General features: G+C 41.3%; 2 protein-coding genes across 2 annotated transcripts; both read left to right on the top strand.

The window, feature by feature from the left end:
- The first annotated feature begins 4,260 nt into the window (after positions 1–4,260).
- Positions 4,261–5,367, top strand: APOBEC4 (apolipoprotein B mRNA editing enzyme catalytic polypeptide like 4). Its single transcript, XM_023754728.1, has one exon. It carries the CDS (start codon positions 4,261–4,263, stop codon positions 5,365–5,367), a length of 1,107 nt encoding a protein of 368 aa, XP_023610496.1.
- Positions 5,368–13,870: 8,503 nt separating this feature from the next.
- On the top strand, positions 13,871–21,574 carry ARPC5 (actin related protein 2/3 complex subunit 5). Its single transcript, XM_006089851.3, has 4 exons — positions 13,871–14,229; positions 16,494–16,566; positions 17,285–17,461; positions 20,262–21,574. Exons 1-4 carry the CDS (start codon positions 14,087–14,089, stop codon positions 20,322–20,324), a joined length of 456 nt encoding a protein of 151 aa, XP_006089913.1. The 5' UTR covers positions 13,871–14,086; the 3' UTR covers positions 20,325–21,574.
- The last annotated feature ends 3,201 nt before the right edge of the window (positions 21,575–24,775 follow it).

Raw genomic sequence — 24,775 nt, 5'->3', positions numbered from 1 at the left:
GCAGTCAAATGTTACACTTTCATCCAGACTGGAATATGTGTTCATGTATATTTTCATCTTTGGAACAGGTGGTTTGAAATGCAAATAAAGTACTAAGTGTCAGAGCTGTATCCTAGCAGTAGCTACTCTGCAAACGTTGCCATGGCACCAATTCAACAGGGTTCTTAGAAGCAGCCACACCTCAGCGAGTTCTTTCTAACTTGGGACAGCAAAGTTCAAGTGAACTAACAGACACACAGCAGCGTGAGAGAGTCCTGAACCGATACAGAAGGTGAATCTTTACAGTACAACCGTCGTCTGAAGCTATTTGAAACGGGGCCTCGAATTTAAAGAGGGAAAAAAGAAGAAAATGAACCATCTCCCAGAACACCTGGAGTGCGATCCAAGCCTGGAGACAAAATGACGGTAATTAGAATTGCTAACGTTTGTTTTTAGCTGCTAACAGATTGCGCACAGATTGGGAAAGGCAAACTCCATTCCCCCATTACTCCAGTGCAAACTGTGCTTTAGCAGCACTCGCTAATCCTAGCTGGTGAAAAGACAGCAGATTGTCTCATTTATGTTAAAGTAAGGCAAGCCGTCCTCCCACGGCCGCAGTCCAGGGGCCACTCACAACCGGATGACAGAGCTGGTTATGCAGCTCCCTGCTCCTCACTGCCCATAGATCTGCGTTTGGAAGCACAAACCAGAAGGAAAAGGACCAGGTGTGGACACAGACCATAGGGTGGTGAAGGCCTGGGGCAGGGGGTGGGGGCGGGCTAGAAGGGGTCAAGGGGGAGCGGGGGAAGGGAAACATATGTAATACTTTCAACAATAAAGATTTAATTTATTTTTAATATATTTTTTATTGTTGATAGTATTACAGATATCTCCCATTCCCCTCCCCCTTTACCCCCTTCCTCCCCGCCCCTACTCACCCACCCCAGGTCTTCACTACCCTATTGCCCCTGTCCATGGGCTTATGCATATTAAGTACATAAGTCCTTTGGTTTATCTCTTCTCATCCCCCCAACTCCATATAAAGATTTACTTTTTTAAAAAAGAAAGAAAAGGACTAGGTCAGTGATGGCGAACCTTTTGAGCTCGGCGTGTCAGCATTTTGAAAAACCCTAACTTAACTCTGGTGCCGTGTCACATATAGAAATTTTTTGATATTTGCAACCATAGTCAAACAAAGATTTATATTTTTGATATTTATTTTATATATTTAAATGCCATTTAACAAAGAAAAATCAACCCAAAAAATGAGTTTGCGTGTCACCTCTGACACGCGTGTCATAGGTTCGCCATCACTGGACTAGGTGATAGGGACACAGGATGCTGGGAAACAAGTCAGCCAACCCGCCTGTGACCAATCCAGGTTCCTGAGGTAGGTCCTGGGCTAACCAGAGCCTGTATCTGCCTGATGAGGGGAGAATGAAAGGACAGACACCAAAAGTTAACGATACAAGACAGTCTGTGCTCAATGGCTAATTGATATGAACCACCAATTGTGCCAGAGTTCAAAGGGGCCAGGAGGTCTCTCCTGCTCCCCTTCAGATGAGAGAGATCAAAGAACAATCCCAAACGAAGACTGAAAAAGTGAAGACCTCGCCAGTAGGGAGTCAGGGTCGGGTGACACCTGAGTTCGCTATCAGCAAGAATCTCAAAAGACACAAAGACCTCTGCGTCCCAAAAGGGTAATTCTGGGACCATTATATAGAGTTAACTCCACTCACCCCCCCCCCCAAAAAAAGCAGAAAAGGGCCTCTTGGTACAGCTTCCATAATATTTTAGCCAAATCAATCTGTAAGTTTTCTATGGGTGACTTGAAATTATAATTTGAGTAGTAACCCGGATATCAGGTATGCCACCCAATGGCAGGCCAGATCCAGGGCACAAGAGTCAAAAGAAAGAGAGACTTTGGGCTTGGTTTCAGCACGATATTCAGAGAGACCCAGTCCCATGGGTAAGACCGAGAGAGCAGGGATGCTGGGAGAAAACAGCGCTCAGGATCAGGGTGAGATGGTGTCAGGTCCCAGGTGGTCCGCCTGTGGCCAAGGGTTAAGCAGAAAGAGTCCAGGGCCCCGAGGAAAAGCTGTGCAAGGTCAAGGAAGCCTCGGCAGGGATTCAGTTCCAGCGGGAAAATGCAATGCTCCGGAGGAAACTGAGGCAACCCTCAATCCTGCGGACTAAGGTGACACGACAGAGGTTAGGAGGAGTCTGGAGTGTGACGGGTGTGGTGCCCAGGGTTACTGCCGAGAGACTAGCCATTAGGATGATGGTGACATGAGTAAAGTCACATTCCATCTAGAGCTGGATTGAGGCCCGAAAATATTTTCTGCCAAAAATGGGATTATACAAGGAACTCTGCAGGTTTCAGTCTGGAGATCAAATACAGCACTGACTGAGGGAATCTGGGAACGTAATTCTCCTCCTAGGAAATGATGTGTTTGATCTAGTCATATGACTTCTAGTGATCTACATTAAAGAAAAGAGTCAGACATATAAACGATTTATTTAAAGAAATATTCATCAAAGTGTTACTTATAATAACAACAAGAGACAAGAACCTGAATGCTATAGTTATGTAATAAGACGTGGATACTGTGCTTTTTGAAGAATTTTAATAACATAGGAAAATGTTCATGACACAATACTAAGTGAAAAAGCAAAATATAAAACATGGTTTTATTTATGTTGGCATAACAAGCACACATACCAAAAAGACTGGGGGAATAGAGCTGTCAATGGCAATGGAAATGGAAACTGATACAAACTGGCATGAGTTTTTATTTTTCCTTTATGTATCTGTATTATAAAAACTCTACAAGAAACATGTAATACTTATATAATAAAAAGTTATTTTACAATACTTTTAAACTATATTATAATGCCTATGTTGTTGCTTTGGAATAATGATAACTGAAGAAATATTTTTAAAGGAAAAATAATTACTTAAAGATCTTAACAGTTCAGTTTTAACATCCCAGAAACTATCTGAAATATCCTAAGAACCCTATTGCTTTTAGAATAGTAAAGTTTCTAAATTACTCTAACAAGACCCACCCACTGGAAATAAAACTCTCAAATGTTGATGAATGCATATCCATGACCCAAAGAATACTCACCTGGCACTTCTACAAGAAGTCTCTAGCAAGTAAATAGATTCCATGATCATATTCCCAAAAGGATAACCACTTCCAACATATTGTCAACTAGAGGCCAGGTGCACGAAATTCGTGCACTGGGGGAGGGGGGTGGCCCTCAGCCCAGCCTGCGCCCTCTCACAGTCTGGGAGCCCTCAAGAGATGTCTAAGCTGGCAGTCAGATGTCCTTAGCGCTGCCCCAGAGGCGGGACAGGCTCCCACCACTGCTGCTGCAGTCGCCAGCCGTGAACCCAGCTCAGGGCTTCTGGCTGAGCAGCACTCCCCCTGTGGGAGCACATTGACCACCCAGGAGCAGCTCCTGCATTGAGCATCTGCCCCCTGGTGGTCAGTGCACATCATAGCCACTGGTAGTTTCGCCTTCCAGTCGATTTGCATATTAGCCTTTTATTATATAGGATGATTAGAAGAAATAGCTGATTTGAGACGCAAGCACACGCAACACCTCTACATGATATGCTAGACTCTATCATATTCGGAAAAGAGACAAAGAACATTACAAACAAATGCAAAACCACTGTTTATTTCATTGGACTTTCCTAAACAAGAATCGTCTAGATAACCCTAGGACTTGTGCTATTACTATTGAGAGCTAAGTGTTTATCGAGACCTTACTATGTGTTGGGCCCTTCATAAAGCTTTGCATATTTATCTATCATTCAACCCTCAAGATAACCTTATGGGGTAGGAACTATTCTGAGCCTCATTTTACAGACAAGAAAGCTCCCGGATGTTAAATAACTTGCCAAAAACCCCTAAGCTGATAAGCGGCAGGGCCCTGATTTGCAACAAGTCTGTTTCTAGAACTTGCACTGTTAACCCATTTGCTCTACTGCCTCAGAATCTATGAAACAGGTAATGTATAAAGCCTTTCTCTTTTGCCTCCTCCCCTCCTTAGGAGTCTCAACAAAGCTGAATCCTGAGCTTTCTAATCTATGGATGTATATCATTATCCTTTAGACTCAAAATGCTACCATGGTTATCACACCACCTGCTTTAAAGAAAAATATGACTCAGTAAATAAATGCGCTGTCTTTAGTTCTTCCTGCACTGGTTTTACATATATTCTCTCTTCCTTGTTTAGGATTCCAGCTAGGAGACAACAAAACTAGCAATGGAGCCATTATATGAGGAACACCTAGCCAATCGTGGGACAATAGTAAAACCTTATTACTGGCTAAGCTTCTCTCTAGAGTGCGCTAACTGTCCTTACCATATTCGGACAGGCGAAGAAGCAAGAGTTTCCCACACAGAATTTTATCAGATTTTTGGATTCCCTTACGGACCCACCTATCCTCAAACAAAGCACCTCACGTTTTATGAACTGAAAACTTCTACTGGAGGCCTGGTGCAAAAGGGCCACGCGAGCAGTTGCACGACGAACAGTACCCATCCAGAATCGATGCTGTTTGAGACGAATGGTTATTTTGACTGGGCCATATACAACAACGGCGGCATCCGGCACATCATTCTGTATTCCAACCACTCCCCCTGTAATGAAGCTGACCACTGCTGCATCAGCAAGATGTACAATTTCCTGACGACGTACCCGGATGTCACTCTTAGCATCTACTTCTCTCAGCTCTACCACACTGACCCTGACTTTCCCGCCTCGGCCTGGAACCGCGAAGCTCTCCGGAGCCTAGCGAGTCTCTGGCCGAAGGTCACTTTGAGCCCAATAAGTGGTGGCATCTGGCATTTTCTCCTCAACCACTTTGTGAGCGGTATCTTGGGATCAACTGTTTTCCAACCCATTTTAACTGGGAGAGCACTGGCGGACAGGCACAATGCGTATGAGATCAATGCCATCACAGGAGTGAAACCTTACTTCACTGATGTTCTGCCCCAGGCAAAGGAGGATCCGCACGGAACCGCTCAGGCAGCTTTAGAAAGCTACCCTTTCATCAGTGCCTTTCCGGGACAGTCTCCGCCAGGGACAAGTGGACAATCACCACCCAGTCTGACTCCAGGCCTCAGGGTTCCTGTAGTGTTTGTACTGGTCCCTTTCCGAGACCTACCACCAATCCAGGTGGGTCAAAGCCCATATAAGCCCTGGAATGTTGTGAGGCATTTAAATATGCCTCAGATGTCACCCCAGGAAACCAAGGACCTCCGAAGGCCTCCCATGGCAATGCCAGTGGAGACGATGGAATTCACAGAACAGTCTGGAAGTAGCAGCAAGGCAGATGACAAGAAGAAGAAAAAGAAAGGGAAGAAATAAAATGGACATTCCTGCAACATAAGACCAAACAGCTACTGGAAGACTTAGAAGACAGCCAGCAAGAATCTGGAAACTTTCTCTCTTAGGTATGATCCAAGATGAAGCTAAACTGATACACTATAGGCAAAACCTGAATTATTTATCAGCTTAACTATTATAAAGCTACACTATTTTAAATATAATTCAAAATGTTTCCATAAGCAACTTATCTTTCCTTTATTTTTGAAAATGACAGTATCCAAGTGGAGCCATTGAGTACCTTGCTAATATTTTGGTGTAAAAAAGAAAATGTTATTCCGGTCTACCCATATCATCTTTCCACTGAAAATGCCGGTGGACCAAATAGCTCCCTAAATTGGTTTTAGTATAAAGATTTACTATAAAGTTGGAAAACAGCCTGAAGTGACTGACACTCGGTACTGTTTGCAAAAGCAAACCAGTGATTTTCCATTAATTGTTCATTGTGGACAGAAGATTTTAGGCAGCCTTTTCTTTTCTTTTTCTAAAGTGGTTCAAAATAGTTCTGTGTGGGGGGGAAAAGCTCTTTTGCTAATTGATTAGCTATCGCTACAAAAACTGATTTTTGAAATGTAGCCACGCGCTGGGTTTGATCTTTCCCAGCCCAGACCGCTGCCTCCTGAGTGGATGAGAGAGGCAGGTGACACATGAGACTCTCCAAGGTTCCTCCCCTCACACACTATGTAATAGCCAAGCCCCTCTCACTGGCTTCCAAAGCTGCTCCTCTACCTTCCTGTTGCCCTGTCTCATCAGCAAGATTGTAAATTCCTATAGGTCCAGCGCTGTCTCTTTCACTTATTTAGTTTCCCTTTAGGATCCAGCACAATATCCAGGCAAAATAGAGGTAGCAAGGCTGTGAATCTACATCTCAGAACTTTACCAATCCCTGCTCCCCAACATGTCTTCTCCATTCCAGCCAAGTGGCCACTTAACTCTCCTGCAATGGACATCTTTTTTGTTGTTGTTGGCATCCATTCCCCCTCCTTCTGACATAGCTCCCCAGTACATAATTGGTCCTCGTTCCCTTTTTTTCTGACCACTTCTTTTTCACCAGTGCATATCTATACCTTGTCTCAAACTCTGGTTCAAAACACACTTCTAGGGCTCTTTGACTAACCCTCTGAGCATGTGCATTAAACCACATTTGCTGCCTCACTTCCCTCTTAAAAGAAAAGAAAAATGTTTAAAATAGGAATGTCTGTTATGATTAAAATAAATAAAAAATTTTTAAAGTAATTTCTATTGTTAACCTGAAATTTTTTATAGACTTATTGGAATATAATTATTTTTTGATATATATTCATTGTTGTTTAAAGAGATACTTTTAAAGTTTAGTAGATCATAAAACCATGTCGACAATTTGGGGTGTAGAGTTAAAAAAAAAAAGACCCCAACATGACAAATGCAGCATCTCTGATCACTATCAGAGTAGCTCCAGGTGGGCGACTCCGCTAATGGCGTCAGCAAGTCTGGGAGGCCCAGGAGCAGCTCTGAAGCTTGTTGCAGTGGGAGAGACCTGCCCAAAATGTTTAACTCACAAAATGGAATGCTATTCATCTGTGGAGTCCTCAAAAAAGAGTAGATCCAATTCGTTGCCCAGAAATCTAGCTCTAAAGTGGTGAAGAAGACCACAATATCAATCAAGCTACAAAGGATTCAGTTAGAAACACAGTCTGAAATTTATGATGAATTTGTATTTCAAATGTGAACCTGGATACCAAGTATATAACAAAAGGAGAGATGTGGCAAGAACTATAGAAAAGAAAAGTGCTTGGGGGCAGTTAAACCTTGTACTAGTTAGATCAGACTGGGGCTAGGAAGACGAATGTTACTGAGAGATCTAAGACACTGATTAGGGTGGGGGAGGGAATCATTACCTTGGTACATCTAACATGGTCCAGGGTTTGACTCTCAGTTTTGTAAGTTCAGCTCCCACTTAGTCAATACAGAGAGAATGGATTTATTAATCAGGAGCAGACCTGGATTAACAGAGCTCCTAAGAATGACACGTAAAAGCAGAAAGCTAATGTACTAATTTCCAGTGAGACTTACAACTGGATATGCAACCACATATTCAAGTTGTCCAGCCTATGCCGCTTTACCATGCAGATAAACTACATGAGGAGCTACTATAATTAGAAGTTTACTTTGAGAGTTAGAAGAGCTCATTAAGTGATTCAAATGTTTAGTGCTTTCAGTCTCTGCTTCCCAGGGTTAGGCATCTGCCACTTGAAATGAAATGGTGTGATATACACAAGGGCACCTGTCCATGGACAGGATTTACTAGTAGGTGGGCCCAGAATGTTCATCAAGCTACAATTTAATCCTGCTGGCCTGGGAGCAAATCCTCTCTCTTTAAACTGTTGTTACATCTCTTTTTTGATTCATAGTGCATGCAAACCAAAATGTTTAACTCACAAAATGAAATGTTATTCATCTTATTTCCAAGAGTTTTACGGAAAGCTGATGTAACCTATACTAATTAAAAAATTTTAAATAATATTATTACTACCTAACATTTACTGAGAGCTACATGTCATTTTTCTATTTACATGTATAACTCATTTAATCCAACCATCCTATTAGGTAGGTCTTTCAAATATGAACCTGGTATATAACAAAGAGAGAAATGCTGCCAGAACTATAGAAAAGTGTTCAGGCAGTTAAATTCTCGTACTGATTAGATATGACGAGGGCTAGGAAGAAGAATGTTAGACAAGTCATGAGTCCAAGCCAATATGGTCAAGCCTTAAACAAGAGACTATTAAGAGAGAGCATAAAGACACATGGCCCTAGGCAAGTAGCTTCTATTTCCTTGTCTGTAAAACAAGAGACGTGAGCAAGATCTTTAGGTTCCTCTCAGCTCTACCTGCTCTAAGATGACATTTACCAGAGCAATAGTTCCATGAAGTGATTAAAAACACAAGCTTCAAACTCTGACTGTCCTGTTTCCCATACCAGTCTGCTACTGGCTAGTTCTCATTGGCTGAGTTACCTAATCTCTCTGAGCCTTAATTTTCTCATTCATAAAATGGGAACACTTAATTCCTAGGCCCTACAGCTAATCTGAGGATTAACCAGTTAACTGCCAAGATATCTTGAATTTCATTAAAAAAGGTCTGCTGCCTATGGCGTACAAATGATTAAATTATATAAGTACAGTAAAGAGCTTGCTAACCAAGTGTCTAAGAAACAATAAACACTCATCACGTGGTTGCTATTATTAATAAAATATTAATAGGATGATAGAAAAGGATAGGAATTGTAAGATCTTTCAAATTCTATCAAAACTATATAGTCTGAGATGACTATTTTCTATAAGAAGTAAAAGTATGTTTCTAGAATTTGTGACCATCAGGTTAGGAGAAAAAAATGTTGATTTTAATATTTTGCTTAAATATTTAATAGTAGCAATGAGAAAAGCCGTTGATCCATGGTCATGTGCTTTACTAATTCCTAGCCCCAGTCTGATCTAACTAGTACAAGGTTTAACTGCCCCCAAGCACTTTTCTTTTCTATAGTTCTTGCCACATCTCTCCTTTTGTTATATACTTAATTAGTAACCTATACAATAAGAAACTAAAATAATTATGAGAAAATATTTTTGCAACTTCTTGTCAATAAATTGTCAATCTAGATGAAATGCATGATTTATTAGGAAAATATAACTTCTAAATTTGACAAAAAGAAGAAGAAAGCCAAAAAATTGATAATACAGAAGATAAATATGAACAAAGATCTACCTCTAAAAATATTAGCAAGCCCAGATAATTTTGTGAGCACATTCTATAACTTTCAAAGAAATAATAGCATAGAAACTTTCTATTATTCAAACTATTCCAGAGCACAGAAAAGAAAGAAAAAGGTGGAAATCTTCTCAATTCATCTTACAAAGCTAGACTAACCCTAACATCAAAACCACATAAAGACAGCACAAAGAAATAAAATTATGAACCAATATGACTTATACATATAGATTCTGAAATCATATAACAAAATAAATACTACTTGAATTTACCAAGCAATTAAAATAGTAACCAAATAGAGTTTATTCTAGAAATGTGGGAATGGTTCAGTACAGAAAAATATAGAAATATAATTCATTACATTCATAAATTAAAAGATCAAAAACTACATGATTTTTATCATTAGAGCCTCCCAAAAAAGCATTTGATAATTTCCATCATCATGCCTAAAAGATCATGAAGCAACAGAAAATATAAACTGGCAAAATACCAAAGACATTTCCATTACAACAGAAACAAAGAAGAGAAGCCCACTGTTCCCCAATTTTTTAATACTGTTTTGAGAGTCTAGCTAATGCAATAAGATAAGAAAAATAAAAGTAATGTAAATATTGGAAAAGAAAATGTTAATTGTTATTATCTCAAATATTATGCTTGTATATTATGACAAGAAATGTAACGTTAAAACAACTGTTAGCATTAATAACAGAGCCCAGTAGTGGAAAGGAATATGGAATAAGTAAATTTTTAAATCCATAGCTTCCCTTTATATTATCATAAGCAGGTAAAAAAAAAAAAGTAGAGATATAGTCCCATTCACAAAAATGTTTAACACACAAGATTTATTCTTTCATTTAGCACTAAAATTTTTTCCCGATACAGGAGTACAGATTTAAGTTTTTTAGTCTTTGAAGTACTGATATATAAAGAAATAAAGGTCTTACTGTAAAATAGTCCATCCTATTACTCTACCTCAATGTGTAGTCATAAAATTATGTAAAGCTAAAATTAATCACAAAGAAAAAACTTGATGTTTTGAAGGCTGGTGGTTTCAACACAGAACCAGTTCATTTGATATTAAGTAAAGTCATTAAACCATAATATAGTCTATAGGTAATATGCTAAAAAAAGTATTTATCTATTGTAGTAATGATGTTGCTAGAGAATCATGAAATTAAATCATCATTAAATCACCAGAACTGAAATTTATTTATTTTCTATTTATAACACATGTTTGACATATTTGATTAACATTGAGTTCACTGCCATTTCAAATAATCATCCTGCCACGCTGCAGGATTTGAGGTCTTGGTTTCTTAAGTATTTAGTGGCAAGTCTGGGGAAAAGAAGCACAATGTAGGTAAGAGTACTTGGATTAAAATATATGAAAGGAAAAACCTATTATAGGATAATTTTATCAAAATACTCTCTAACTAAAATGATCTTTTGCTGTTTGCATCATCACAGAAATAAAAAGAAGCTATATACTCTCATGCAGCATTAACCTCAAAATTCTGATTCAGTCTTACTTTAGTAATGAACCAAACCAAGTTATGTGCACAATAAAAAAAAATGTCTTAAAGCCCCATGGATCCTTTATTTCAAGGATAAGCATTTCTTTGGAAAATTAAAATAGGGAGAATACTATTATGTACAAGGAATGAAGTACCATGATTAACATAAGAAATTTGTAATTTGCAAGGAAGTGGAATAATGTATATTTTCTAATGAAAAGATAATTAAAGACGGGTTTCTTCACATACATAGAAATTTCCTTAATGCTTTAGGGAGGTAATTAAGGTGTTCATTAAAAAATACTCAATCTCACCTTGGCCAGTTTAGCTCTGTGGTTGGAGCATTGGCCTGAGAACAGATGGGTTCTGTTCAATTCCAGGTCAAGGGCACTTGCCTGGGTTGCAGGTTCGATCCCTAGGCACGAGTGGGAGGTAACCAATTGAGGTGTCTCTCTCCAGTCGATGTCAATCTTTCCCCTCCCCCTCTTTCCCCAACCCTGCCCTCTCTCCTCCTCCTCCCTTTCTTCCACACTCTAAAAAATCAATGAAAAAATATCCTTGGATCCTCAGGTGAGGTTTAAAAAAAAACCAACCCTCAATCTCTATATATGATTCCAAAATTATTTTGTCAGGTTATTAATTCATTAAATAGAAATGTTGGATACCTACTATGTACAAGGTATTTAGTGTGAGACAATAAAAAAACACTGCATTGGAAAAGCGCATTTTTTGGCATTATTACATCTCAAATGTAATACACATCATGTGGCTGAGAATTAATTGTATTTAACACATACAGAGCAAAATTCTGAGCAATCAAAAACAATTATACCCTTGAGCAACTCGATTTTTTAAATTACCCTCACTATTCCCTTAAGTTGATTTCTACTCCACAATTCTTTCCCAGTTCTAAAATGAAGATAAGAAGGAAATTTCCTAAGTAAGACCTAATATAAAAGAATAGAAATGTAAGAGAAGGGAGGTATTAGCTCTTGAATCCTTGTTTCCATTTGCTCTCAATAGTGCTTCTAATGTTCAATTTTCTCTTCAAAAATATATTGATTTAGAAGCATCAAACCAGTATATTGCTTAGCCCTTACTAAAGTTAGCAAAAAATTGAAACTGAAAAAAAGAATATTAAAAATACTTATTCTAAGTTATATAATGTCATTCACCATAGTAATGATCTGATTCTTTGGAATAAGACTTTTTAAAATAAAGACCACCAACAGGTAGAAAATTTTCCTTTGCTGTCTTAAGACAATCGTTGGGGGAGTTCTTACCAGCATGTTTGTTCGTTAACTCGAACGTTAATTTAAAGAAATGTTGCTTTGTTACCTCAATATTTTTTAGAAAAGTAATTTAATTGGGAAAAGAAAAATGCCACATTACTTCTTCCTCCCAAGACAAGAAAATGCATTCCTGAGGGGTCTCTGTCTCTATTTCTCTCTCTCTCTCTCTCTCGCTCTCTCTCTATACACACACACACACACACACACACACACACACACACATATACATATAAACGCATATATGTGCAACAAATATTTGGCATTGACATCTTTTCTTTTTACTGGTTCATTAGTCTCAGTGTGATTCTCAAACTGCCATGCCTTTCACATTTTATTCACTTCATCAAGGAATAATTGAGTACCTGAATGTATTGAGTACCTTCCAGACCCAAAGGAAGATACAAAAGAAATATGACAGCCTCTGCCCTCCAGTATCCTCCCATTTCTTCCAGGGGGCGAGGTGAACACACAGTATCATAAAGCAATTTATATGAATAGTGCCAAAATCAATGCACAGGTACCATGCATTTCATATTTATGTAGAATTTCAGAGCTGCAAAAACACTTCCCTGTACTTAACCCTCAGGACAATCTTGTTACGTACACATTGTTAACCCCACTTTCCCAGTGAAGAATCTGAGAGTCAGAAGTTTAACCGCCGTCCCTCAATCACATCGATCAAGTGAGAGAGTCAAGACTCAAGCCAGGATTTACTAATTCTAAGCCCAGTGCTTTTCAATATACTCAGTACAGGAAACCAAGGGTGGGGATCCTGAACAGGGCAACAGCTGGCCTTCTGCTAGAGGTGGAATTAAACCACATCCGATAGGATGTCAGGAAAGCATAAAGCCATCTGAGTGTCCAGCCAAATGTCCAAGTTAATTTTATTGTGAAAATATTTATACTTCCTTGTTATACATGCAGCACAACTTACCATTTCCTCGGTTTTAGTGCCTTTCCCTCCTCAGTAAGAGCTTTGTGCTCAGAAATGGGGATGTCAAATAAAATAAAAGGCTGGCCTCAAGGGATCATACAAATCTGAAATCACAAATATAAACCTTAAAGATCTGGTTTCCACTCATTCTTACACACTGTGTTCGCCCTCAGAACCGGAGAACGTAACTCACCCATAGCATAGCTTCTCTAGCATTCTCGCTCCAAATAACTACTTATTTTAAAATGTCAGTGACCGACCCTACCCCACAAACCACAGGTTCACCCCAGTTTTGCCACCTGACCCCAGCCCCTGCGCAGACACTTCCCCTCCCTCCCAATGGATACGATACCTAATTCAGGTTCTGCAGGTGCCGCCGCGGTGCTGTCATCAGCACCAACGGATAAAACGCGACCTTTGGACTCCGTCCTTGGTACCTCCCGCTGGGCACGCAGCGCAGTCCCAACCCCGGGAAAGGGGCTCCCGGCTCAGGCACGCAGCCGCGGGCAGCGCAGGGTCCGAAGCAATGTCTCCGACAAGCAGAAGGATGCTGGGCGCCCGGGCGTGCATCACTGCGCCCCATACTCCTGCCAACTGCAGGGCACTTGGTCTGACAGCCAGCCCATCCCACCTCACAGGCAAGTCCGGCCCAGCCGGACCTGACGCAGGACCCGGATGAAGATCGTTGGCGGCAGCGGCGGCGACAGCAAAAAACAAGGCCACCCGCCCCCAGTGTCCATCGCCGCCAACCTGAGACCTCCGAGACTGGACCGCAGAGAAGCGTTTCTATGGGAACCCCGAGGAGTCACGTGACTCGGTTGCACGCCCAATTGCCTCTTAGCTCTGGCCGCGGCGCCGCCTAGTGCCCTCCCCCTGCCCCGCCCGCTCCGCCCCCGCCTCCTTCGCTCCGCCCCGCCCCGCCCCGCCCCTTCTCTGCAGAGAGTCCGCGCCTGCGCACTGCGTCCCGCTCCCTCCCTCGCGCGCGCTCCCCGGGGGAGAGCCGGGAGGCGTAGGAGGTTCGATCTGGGCGAGAACCCCGGGCGGAAGGCGCGTGGCCAGCGCGCAGGCCCAGAACCGCCCGAGCCGGGGCTGCCGGCGACGCCCCAGAGCGGAAGAGGGAAGTGAAGGCACCAGGCTTCGGGTTCCTGGCCGGCTGGGCTCGCCGAGGTACAGACCGCAGCTAGAGGAGGCCTTGGCCGCCGCTCGGGATCCGGGATGTCGAAGAACACGGTGTCGTCCGCCCGGTTCCGGAAGGTGGACGTGGATGAGTACGACGAGAACAAGTTCGTGGACGAGGAAGACGGGGGCGACGGGCAGGTCGGGCCCGACGAGGGCGAGGTGGACTCCTGCCTGCGGCAATATCCTTGCCTTCCCCGACCTCCCCGACCTCCCCACCCCGCCCTTCTCCCGGGACCCCGCGCTGCGAGGTGGAGGGGCGGGCCCTCCTGGGGGCACGGGCGCGGGGCTGCCCCGGCGGCTGGCGGCTGGAACCTGTGTCTGGGGTCCCCCTCCCTCGAGGCAAGGCTCTCCGTTTCTCACCGGGGCTCCCCGAGACCCCGGGAGCCAGCCCGCGGACACCTGCCTGGCCGCGCCCCTTCCGCGCCCCGATTCCTCAGGTTGCGCCCGGGTCCGGCCCCCCGGACATCGGGTCTGCCGGCCGCGCCCTCGCGGCGCCGGGACGGCACCTGGGCTGATCGGGGCGACGTTTTCCTCCGGGAACGCTCTTTCCTGGGGTCACGTTAGCTCCAGAAATTTCCAACGGGGAGGGATGGGCATCTTTCTTTCGTGATTTTGTGTCTGTTGTGATGGTTTTGTTTTGGTCGCGTTAGGATAGTTTATTCCTTGCCAGCAGAGATTGGGCGGTTGCTGCAGGAGGCCCTCTGTCCTTCCAGCCTGGGGGCTTTTTTATTTTTATTTTTATTTAAGGTATTTGGCACAGAATTTGTTAACTGGGGAAGGGGTAGGAGCACACAACAACCAAAACTCAGAGAAGGAAGCTTGGAGGCTTTGCCCGCTGCACAAAGACGATGGAAAGAAGACGAAATGAGAATCCCAGAAAATATTTCAAGTAAACCCCAGTGAATGGGATAGAAGCAGATGGGCCATTTGTACAAAGCAGAGCTCATTTTTATAATCATGAAATCGTTACCATTTTAGTTCAAATTTGGCTGTCAGTTCCTGGGTTTGAATTTTTGCATATTTGAATATTCATAACCTTGAATATTTGCATCAGCGTTTCTTCAGAAAAATGTAAATGTTGCAATAGCTCAAGCTGTAGTTCTAGAGATTCTCAATTACTAAATCCACTCATTTCTAGTTATTCTTGGGTCTATTCATAAGGAAGGCTTTGTAGACTCTTTCCTCATCAATGTCCTATTTAATTCTAAGGGGGAAATAGATGAGTGACAATATTTGGTAGGAACTACATTTGGTCTTAAAGGCACCTAAAATACAGCCTTAAACATGTATCAACATACAGATGTTCCTTTCATTTCCACAACTTTTACAATCAGCTGTTGCTACGTTGAGTTATTTAAATATTTAAGTGTTTGGGGTCTTAATGAGCCAGTCTACATGCAAAAGGCTACTTCCCTAGAAGTCAAATTAAACCTTGAAAATAACAGCTTAACGCCACCAACCATAGGTTTTCTTTCTTTGGAAAATAAGTGGTGAACATCATTCTGTCTAAAAACATTCTTTATGATGAATGAATGATGTTTGCGAAATTAATTTTAGATGATAGGAGATGACCCCTAAGTGGTTCTGCTTTATCCAGATAGTGCGTCTGCTCATAAAGACACCGTCTTTTCTGCTCTTGTTACAAAGAGAAGACACAAATGCTGGTCAGGCCCTCACAGATGGAGGAACAAGTGAGCTCTGTGTGGTTTTCCTTTTAGGGGAATGACTGTACATTCTGACAGTCTGATTGGCCTTCTGTGTCTCATACATGCTCACTCACGGGTGCTTTCAAAGAGAGACTACATTTAGTAGGTATGGCCTGAGACAGTTTGAATAGCCTTTCTGAAATATGAGAGAAAATATCCCAGAGTTAAGTTGTCACCCAAGGGTCATTGGATATGTTCTATAATGCCTCTTTTCATCCATATTGAGAGATTGCTAATGTAAGTCACTCAGATTGCTAATCTACCAGCATTTCAATTAATATAGAACATAATTCTAGAAAAAAATTTGTTCTTTGTTTTTCCAGTTAGAATCACATAAAATGGACATGTTTTTGTTGAGGTTAGGCTGTTTCCCTTTGGGGCCTAATAATTCTGATGCATAGTTTAGAGTTTTTTATAAATATCACTGAATAATATTTCCATATGTGTCTTACTAGAAGATGGGAGATTAGTAAGGTATTCATTTGATCATTAGAATCAAGGAGGAAAGTCTTTGCTTTATTAAAAAACAAATCTAATGTCCTTTTTTGTTTTCAGTATCAGATCTTTGATTGACACACTTGAAAACAAAATGGTGAATTTTCCAGTATTGAACATAGTGACCATAGTGATTTTTCTTTCTGTACATAAAGTCCAGTCTTAAGACCCAAATGGTTCCTGGTAGTTGCAATGCTTCCCTGAAGGTCGCCCTCTGCTGCTATCTCCTTAACCTCCATCACAGGAAACATGACAGCTGCCCTGCAGGCAGCCCTGAAAAACCCCCCTATCAACACCAAGAGTCAGGCGGTGAAGGTGAGTCACAGACAAGTGATCTCTGCTGATATCTTACATCAAGAGTCTCTTACCTATAAACACAAAACTTAAAATACGTTTTATTAATAACCTATTTCGGAAGGATGGTTCAAAGTTTTTTTAAAAATCTGGATAGAATAAATTGGTAGATTATCACATCTATAAGCAAATCCTTTCAGCTCTACCTCCAACTATGTCAGGAATCTGACCACTTTTGACCACCTCCATCCCTACCATGCTAGTCAGAACCAGCCTATGTTACTGCAACAACTTCCTGACTGGTCTTCCTGCTTCTGCCTTGTCCCCAAAACCACCCCCCCCACCCCCACCCCCAGCTTATTCTCAACATGGCAGCCAAGTGATCCTGTTCAAATGTAAGACAGATTATACCACTGTTCTTCTCAAAACCACCCAACATCATTTCCCTCACTGGAAGACAAAGTTCCCCACGGTAGCCTGCAGGGCTTGTATCATCTGTCTCCCCACATCCTCTCTCACTTTTTGCCCTGCTGTTCTCTCACGGCTCAGCCCCAGCCACCTTAGGTCTTCATGCTATTCCTTGAACACACACTAACAGCACTTGTTCTTTCCTTGTCTGAAATACTTTCCTCAGACATCCCACGGTTTCCTCTTTCATGTCACCTCCTCAGGGCGGCCTTTGCAAAACTGCAACCCCACACACATATGTCTAACTGTTCTGTTACTTATTTACCCTCAGGATCGGGCAGGCAGCATTGTCTTGAAGGTGCTCATCTCGTTTAAAGCTAATGATATTGAAAAGGCAGTTCAGTCCCTGGACAAGAATGGTGTGGATCTCCTAATGAAGTATATCTATAAAGGCTTTGAGAGCCCCTCTGACAATAGCAGCGCTGTGTTATTGCAGTGGCACGAAAAGGTAAGTTATGAATTATAAATCCATATGACTGGTTCCTTCAATGACAACCCCTCTTGCCTAAAAATAATTCTGACTTCTTGGTTATATGTCTCCGTTATTACAAATAAATGCCTGAAAATGAAAATTTAGATTTATGCTTACTAGCATTGGTCTTAAGAGAGTCTGATTTGCAGCACTTTTATTTAATGATTATTGTTTAGTAAACATAATCTTGGAACTTGGAATTAAATCTTTGAAAAGAAAATAAGTATTAAAAATCAAGAATTATTTAACAATGGCCGAAGGTGAAAACAAGCCAATAAAAGGAGCAGATAAACAAAATGTGGTACATGCATACAGTGGAATAAAATAGAAATGCTCTCATCCAAAAAAAGGGAAGTCCTGATATATGCTACAGCATGAATGAACCTTGAAAACATTATGCAAAGTGAAATAATCCAAACACGAAAAGACAAATACTGTGTGATTCCACTTATATGAAATACCTAGAATAGGCACATTCACAGAGACAGAAGGTAGGTTAGAGGTTACCAGGGGTTGGGGAGAAGGCAAAATAAAGAGTTAGTGATTAATGGGGACAGAGTTTCTGTTTGGGCTGATAAAGTATTGGAAATAGATAGTGGTGATGTCTGCACAATATTTTGAATGTAATTAGTACCACTGAATTTTACATCTAAGAATGTTTAAAAGTGGCACATTTTGGGTTATATATTTTACCACAATTTTAAAAAATAGGGGTGTATATTCTCTAATATCTTACAATTCCCAAAACTCAGTTTTTCAGCAGCTTTTTTCTGAGTGAAAATACACACGTGTAAGGTAAGAATAGGTAGTAAAAATTGCTGCTTAGACTCTCTCTAGTCACTTTATCCCTCATACACTCTCAAATAAAAGTGCTAACATGTATGGATGGGGTAACCATAACTCCCAGTTTTCTCAGGACAGCCCCAGTTTATACCTATTGTTTCAGCATAAATATGAATAGTTCCCCTTTACTCTGGGTACCGATTTGGAAAATAATTTGTATGGTCATCCTGTTCATGGAACACTTCCTGTTTGCCAGGCACTGTACTATTACGTTTCATTTCATCCTTACAACAACTCTACGAGGTCTGTAAACCTCTTTATCATCCTCAGTTTAGAGAAAATGAGCCAGCTTTAAAAAACCTAAGTAACCTAATTCCAGTCTCACCTCAGGATCATAGCAAACACTACTTGAGCACTTATTATATCCAAGCACTCTGCCAAGTGCTTTATAAATAATAACTCATTTAATCCTCATAAAAATACTCGGAGAGAAAGCTTGATATTATTATTCCCTGTTAGTAGTGGGGAAATTGAGGCACATATTTTTTTAAATATATTTTTGATTTCAAAGAGGAAGGGAGGGAGAGAGAAAAACATCAATGATGAGAGAGAATCATTGATCAGCTGCCTCCTGCATGCCCCCTACTGGGGATCAAGCCCACTACCCGGGCATGTGTCCTGACCAGAATCAAACCCCGAACCTTTCAGTCCCCAGGCCGACGCACTACCTACTGAGCCAAACCAGCCAGGGCATTGAGGCACATATTAAGGCTTCATTTTTTTCTTAACATGAGTCACCAGTATTTTGCCAGGCTTATCTCCTAAATACTTCTCAGATCATCTACCCAGATACATCTTCAATGCAGCTGTTCACAGCATCTCTCCCAATCTGTTGCTATCGCTTCCCAGACTGGCCTCCCAGCTACCAGTTTTGCTTCCCTCATAGCCATTCTCCATTCAGTCACCAGAATGCAGTCTCTAGAACGCATATCTACCCTTGCCAGTCACCTGAAAAATAAAGTCCAGGTTCCCAGTCCAGCCTCATCTTACATGTCATTCTTCCCCTTATGCTCCAGCAGGACCTACCTTTTCCCTGAACACACCAGAATGATTCACACCTCTATGCCTTGCTCATGATCTTCTCTGCCTGAGGGCCTCCTTACCCTTATGTCAGTCTGCCACCTACTTATCCATTTCATGTATCATTTTCTCCGTGAAGCCTTACTGGACCATTCCACATTTCTCTATACCCTCAGGCTAGGTATGTGCCTTCCTTTGCTTTTATAGCACCCAAAGCATAGCTCTGTCACCTCATACATTACATTACATTAATTATATTATATTACATATTATATTTATTATATTATAATAATCTGTTTATATATCTGTCTCTTCCAAGTAGACCAGAAGATGCTGTATTTATTCACTTTTGTATCCCCAGCATCTAGCACAGTACCCAAAACACAAAGGTTCTCAGTGTTTTCTGAACACAAGTAAACTAGAGCTTCAAATTTCTAATGCTTAATCATGACTTCCAATTCTTCAAGGTGAAGTCAAAATTCTGAAGTTCTTAGCTCTTAAATAGTAGCTCTTAGCTTGGGAGAAGAAAAAGCTGACAAATCCTGACTGACTAAATGGAACTGAAGTTGGTTTATCCCAGTTTGCGTTTTTTCTGCCGAGAATAAGAGCAGAATCTGTATGTGAGCACCTGTTTAGGAAAGAACATTATGCTGTAGATCTTTAAGAACAAACTGTTATTTGAAAACAACACACTAGAATGTGAATTAGTATCTCTTTGGAATAAGTGCATGAGGTCAGGGCCTCTAAAGGTTTTATTACTCTTCCCCAGTGCCAAGAACATGATAGGTGCTCAAGAAATATTTATGAAAATCAGTGAGTTCAAAATTAATAGCTGCACTCACCCTTCTTCAAGAAAAATGTTTTACTCAGTATGAGAATTGATTCTTTACACTTACATTTGGTTTGTTTTCAGGCACTTGCTGCTGGAGGAGTGGGGTCCATTGTTCGGGTGTTGACTGCCCGGAGAACCGTGTAGTCCAGCAGGAACTGGGCTTCTCCTGTGGGTGTGGGAGTTGCTGGTACAAAGACCAAAACAACCAAATGCCACCACTGCCCTTTGGGTAGCATCTGTTTCTCTCAGCTTTGCCTTCTTGCTTCCTCTTTCATATATGTAAAGAAGAAAATTACATATCCATTTTCCTTTCATGAAAATTGGGGTAATATATAGGCAATTTTTCAACAGTTATCATGCTGTCAGAACTGTTTCAGTGATATGTATACCAGTCTGTACATAGTATAATTCACATCCAGGTTTAACCACCTCTGTTGGCTGGTGGTTTTTGTTTTTTGGGGTTTTGTTTTTGTTTTTGACTAATAGTGATAAATTTGATGAGAATTTGATGCCGATTTCCTAACTCATTGCTAGCCAGGAAATATCCTCATAAAAATATGTTTGAGAGACTGGCAGCTGTTAACATTACAAAACTGGACCATACTTCCCTTATTTAAGCAAAATGTGTTTCTGGAACAGGTGGTAGGTGAACACCACTCCCAAGTTCCAGCTTGGTGTCTGCCTCCAGATTATGTGAGTTTAAGTATGCTTCTCCTCAGCACCCAGCGATCATGGCCTCTCGATTTCTTTATGGTCACCAGGGTCCAGAGCAAGGAGTCTTGCTCGACACTAATGTTCCATAAAATACCACAGCACAAAACTTGTGTTCCAATTATGTGGCCCTACTTGGGAAAACTACTCCACATCAGAAAGGACATGGGAACTATGATATAGTTCAAACTCTGGGCAGCCTCTGAATGAAATGCTATTTTCCTTAGAACCATAGTAGCTGCCTTAACCTGATGCGGTATAGAACCAGTATTTAATATGCCCTATAAATGTCTTCAGTGTTCTTCAGGGTAATTAGGATCTCAAAAGATTTGGTTCAGATCCAGACACATACACATTGTGTATTTTAGCTCAGTGTTTTTTAAAAGACGAAAATGCCACAGCAAAAAGTGTTTACTTGTTGGACAAACCAAATCAGTTCTCAAAAAAATGACCGGTGCTTATAAAAAGTTGTTATTCAGTAGCTCCAAATCCAGCCACCTGAATGCATATGACCAAGAGGGAAATCAGCCTGCGCTTCGTATTTACATTGGACACCGTAATCACTGACTTCTGTGAAAACTGGTGCAGAAATCCTGTAAACTCTTTGCTGTTTTTGATACTGCCTTTTGTTTTGTAAAAATTATAAAGTTGAAACAAATAAAATGTCAGTGTTGATTAATTTATTTTTCTAACTCTTACTTTAGTACTTAAGAATGTATAGTTTTTTAAAGGGAAAGACTTCCTATTTTACCACCAAGTTATTGTACTCTTGACAAGAACTAGTTTGGTACAGAAGGTTTCTCAAACTACTTTGTTCAGCCCTAGCCAGTTTGGCTCAGTGGGTAGAGCACTGGCCTGGGGACTGAAGTATCCCGGGTTCAATTTTAGTCAAGGGCACATGGCCGGTTTGCAGGCTCGATCCCCAGTGGGGGACATGCAGAAGGCAGCTGATCAGTGGTTCTTTCTCATCATTGATGTTATCTCTCCCTCTTCCTCTCTGAACTCAATAAAGATATAAGATAAAATAAAAACAAAGCTACTTTGTTCAAATATAAGGTAGTAGAGAAGAGAGTCATTAATGACTTAGAGCACAGCCTTTGGAGTGATTCCAAAGCTCTCGATGCAGTTGAACACCATATTACTACTGCCCAGAGACCGAGGTCAGACCATGGACATGACAGTGTGGTGAAGGCCGGGGGGCAGGAGGGAAGGGGCACATCTGCAATAGTGTCAGCAATTGAAAAAAAAAAAAAAAAGACTTAGACTACAACGTTCAAATTAGCCTAGCAGCTACAGTCATTTATTTCCAGCTTTGAAACTGTTCCTGATGCCTCAAATCTATTTCTTACTCGTACCTACTCACAGCAACCTGTTTGCTTTCCCAATGCACCGGATTTCTGCTTTAAAGCTTCAGAAACTTACAGGCAATTCAGAGGGCTGTGAGTTAGGAGAAGCTAAGCAATAGGTATTAGAGGTAGTCAAGTGGGTACAGCCAAACCACTTACAAACTTTAAAATGAAGAGTGATTTTGCAACACTTTTTCATAAGTTCCTCCATAACATTTTCCAGACTGCACTTTGGGGAAAATTCTGGAGTTTTAAAGTCACAAGAATGCGTGCATTCAAAATCTACCAATCAGCTTTACTCGGGGGAGATAGTAAGAGCTGGAACCAACTGGCTCCACACTGCATCTGATGTCGGCCCGGGTTACACTGACCATGGCACACTGGGAAAGGGGATAGTCAGGATGAATTGTGGAAAAAAGATAGAAACGCTAGGGAGCACTTTCTGCCCAAAATTGGTCCTTTACCTCCCATTCTCTTCTACTTGAGTCTCAGTGGTTTTGTTGTTTCATGTTAGTCATGTTATTTTGTCTTTGCCACTTTTTAAAGGAGGAAATGGCCCTGGCTGGTTTGGCTCAGTGGATAGATTGTCAGCCTGTGGACTGAAGCGTCCCAGGTTCAACTCCAGCCAAGGGCACATGCCTGGGTTGTGGGCTCAGTCCCCAGTGGGGAGTGTGCAGGAGGCAGCTGATCAATGATTCTTTTTCATCATTGATGTTTGTATCTTTCCCTTTCCCTTTCTCTCTGAAATCAATAAAAATATATTTCAAAAAATAAATAAAGGGAGAAATGGCACATACACCCTTTTTTGGTCATTAGGTAACAGCACCACTTAGGTAACAGTCACACTTGATAGGAAGTATGTCTTAAGAAAATCCACTAACACACAACTGAAATCTGTAGATGGTGCAAATTAGCAAAATGCTTCCTTTCTCAGCGTTTACTGTGTTTCCCAGGATTGTGTTGGACATGATAGAAGAATAATGTCTGGGCTTTGCTCTCAGCCTAATTGAGAAAATTTAAGCACTTTAAAATTAATGCCATGCCCTTGTATGCATATAGGCATAACCCATGGAAGCAGACAGTGGGGTGGTGAGGGCCTGGGGTGTGGGGTGGGGGTGGGCTGGAGGGGGCCGATGGGGGAAAAAGGGGAACATATGTAATACTTTCAACAATAAAGATGTTTTTAAATTAATGTCATGCAATTTAGTATTTGACTTTAGTGTTGGGGGAACAGCGAAGTCGGGTGGACTGGAGTAAAGTGAGATGGGTCAGTCTGAACTAGGCCTGGAGGGGCAGAAGGGATGCAACTGACATGGACAGAGGGGAAAAAAGAGCAAGTTGAAGCAAATGGTTGTTCTTCCTATGGTTTTAATGTTTTTAACATGAAGTTCTAGACAGTGAAAGTTATTAAGACCATGTTTTAATGAAGTGTATGTCAATGGGAGATTCAAGAAAGTCATGGGATTATAGAAAATCCTTTTTTTAGCTGAAACACATTGACGGTCACTAGTCTCATCCCTTGTATAGTAGTAAAAGAATGGGAAATTTAATTTCATAAGAAGGAAGGCATCCTACATTAGCAATAAAGAGCCTCACTTGTAACAAACGGGCCCGAATCATTCTATCCTTTAACTATTTTTATCATTTATTAAAATGTCCACTGTGTTGAGAATGTTTGCTTAAAAGTCGTTCTTTAACATTGAAACATCAACAGTCCTGCCTTGTGGCCCAAAGTTACACAGATTCATGAAATATAACACAATTAGCAGGCAACCAGAGCCAGTTCCCGGCATGAGGTAGTAATAGGCCTTTTCATTTCCAAAGCAAGATTCTGAGTGCGAACAGGTGAATTAAACACAAAGGCCACCCTTGATTGAGCACCATGCCAGTCCCATTGTATATTTTATCTTTAGAACCGAAGCTCAGAGAATATATGTAAGATCACATAGTGTATGGGTCCCAGAATCTGACTCCACTCCCATCTGCCTGACTCCAAGGTTACACCACGCTTCTTTCTCAAGTTCAGTGCTTGGGGACAAATGAAGATTGGGGCTTTCTCTAGAAACCTTAATGCTTGCAGGGTGCTGTGGAGAGACCTTCCAAGAGGCAAGGTGTAGAAGTCAGAGGAAAGCTTTGGAGAGGTGCTACAACAACTAGAGGCACACTCAGCATAGCAATTTGTTCACCGAGTTTCACTTGCCTTTGGATGATTTTTAAAGTGGTGAGGTTAGAGGTCAATATCCACACCATTCATAACTCCACTGGAAAAGAGAAAACTGACTGAGGGTTTGGCTTCTCAAAGCATGCAGTTTCTCTTGTGTCTTGCTCTTTACCCAATATTTTTCATAGGGTCTCTGTTTTTCCATGTTTCCATGGATGATGTATTTTAACTCAAGCTTCTACTTTAATTAGTTTCGCCATAATTCCATTTCGCAAGAACCAGAGCTGCCATCTCTCATTTCATTAGCCAAGCTGAATAGATTATTGGCCATAACTGAAAATTACTTGCATAATTAATTCCTCAGAATCACTCTGGCC

The sequence above is a fragment of the Myotis lucifugus genome, unplaced genomic scaffold (genome assembly GCF_000147115.1).
Source record: "Myotis lucifugus unplaced genomic scaffold, Myoluc2.0 scaffold_65, whole genome shotgun sequence".
In the NCBI taxonomy this organism is placed as follows: domain Eukaryota; kingdom Metazoa; phylum Chordata; class Mammalia; order Chiroptera; family Vespertilionidae; genus Myotis; species Myotis lucifugus.
This window is presented reverse-complemented; position numbering and strand designations above follow the sequence as displayed.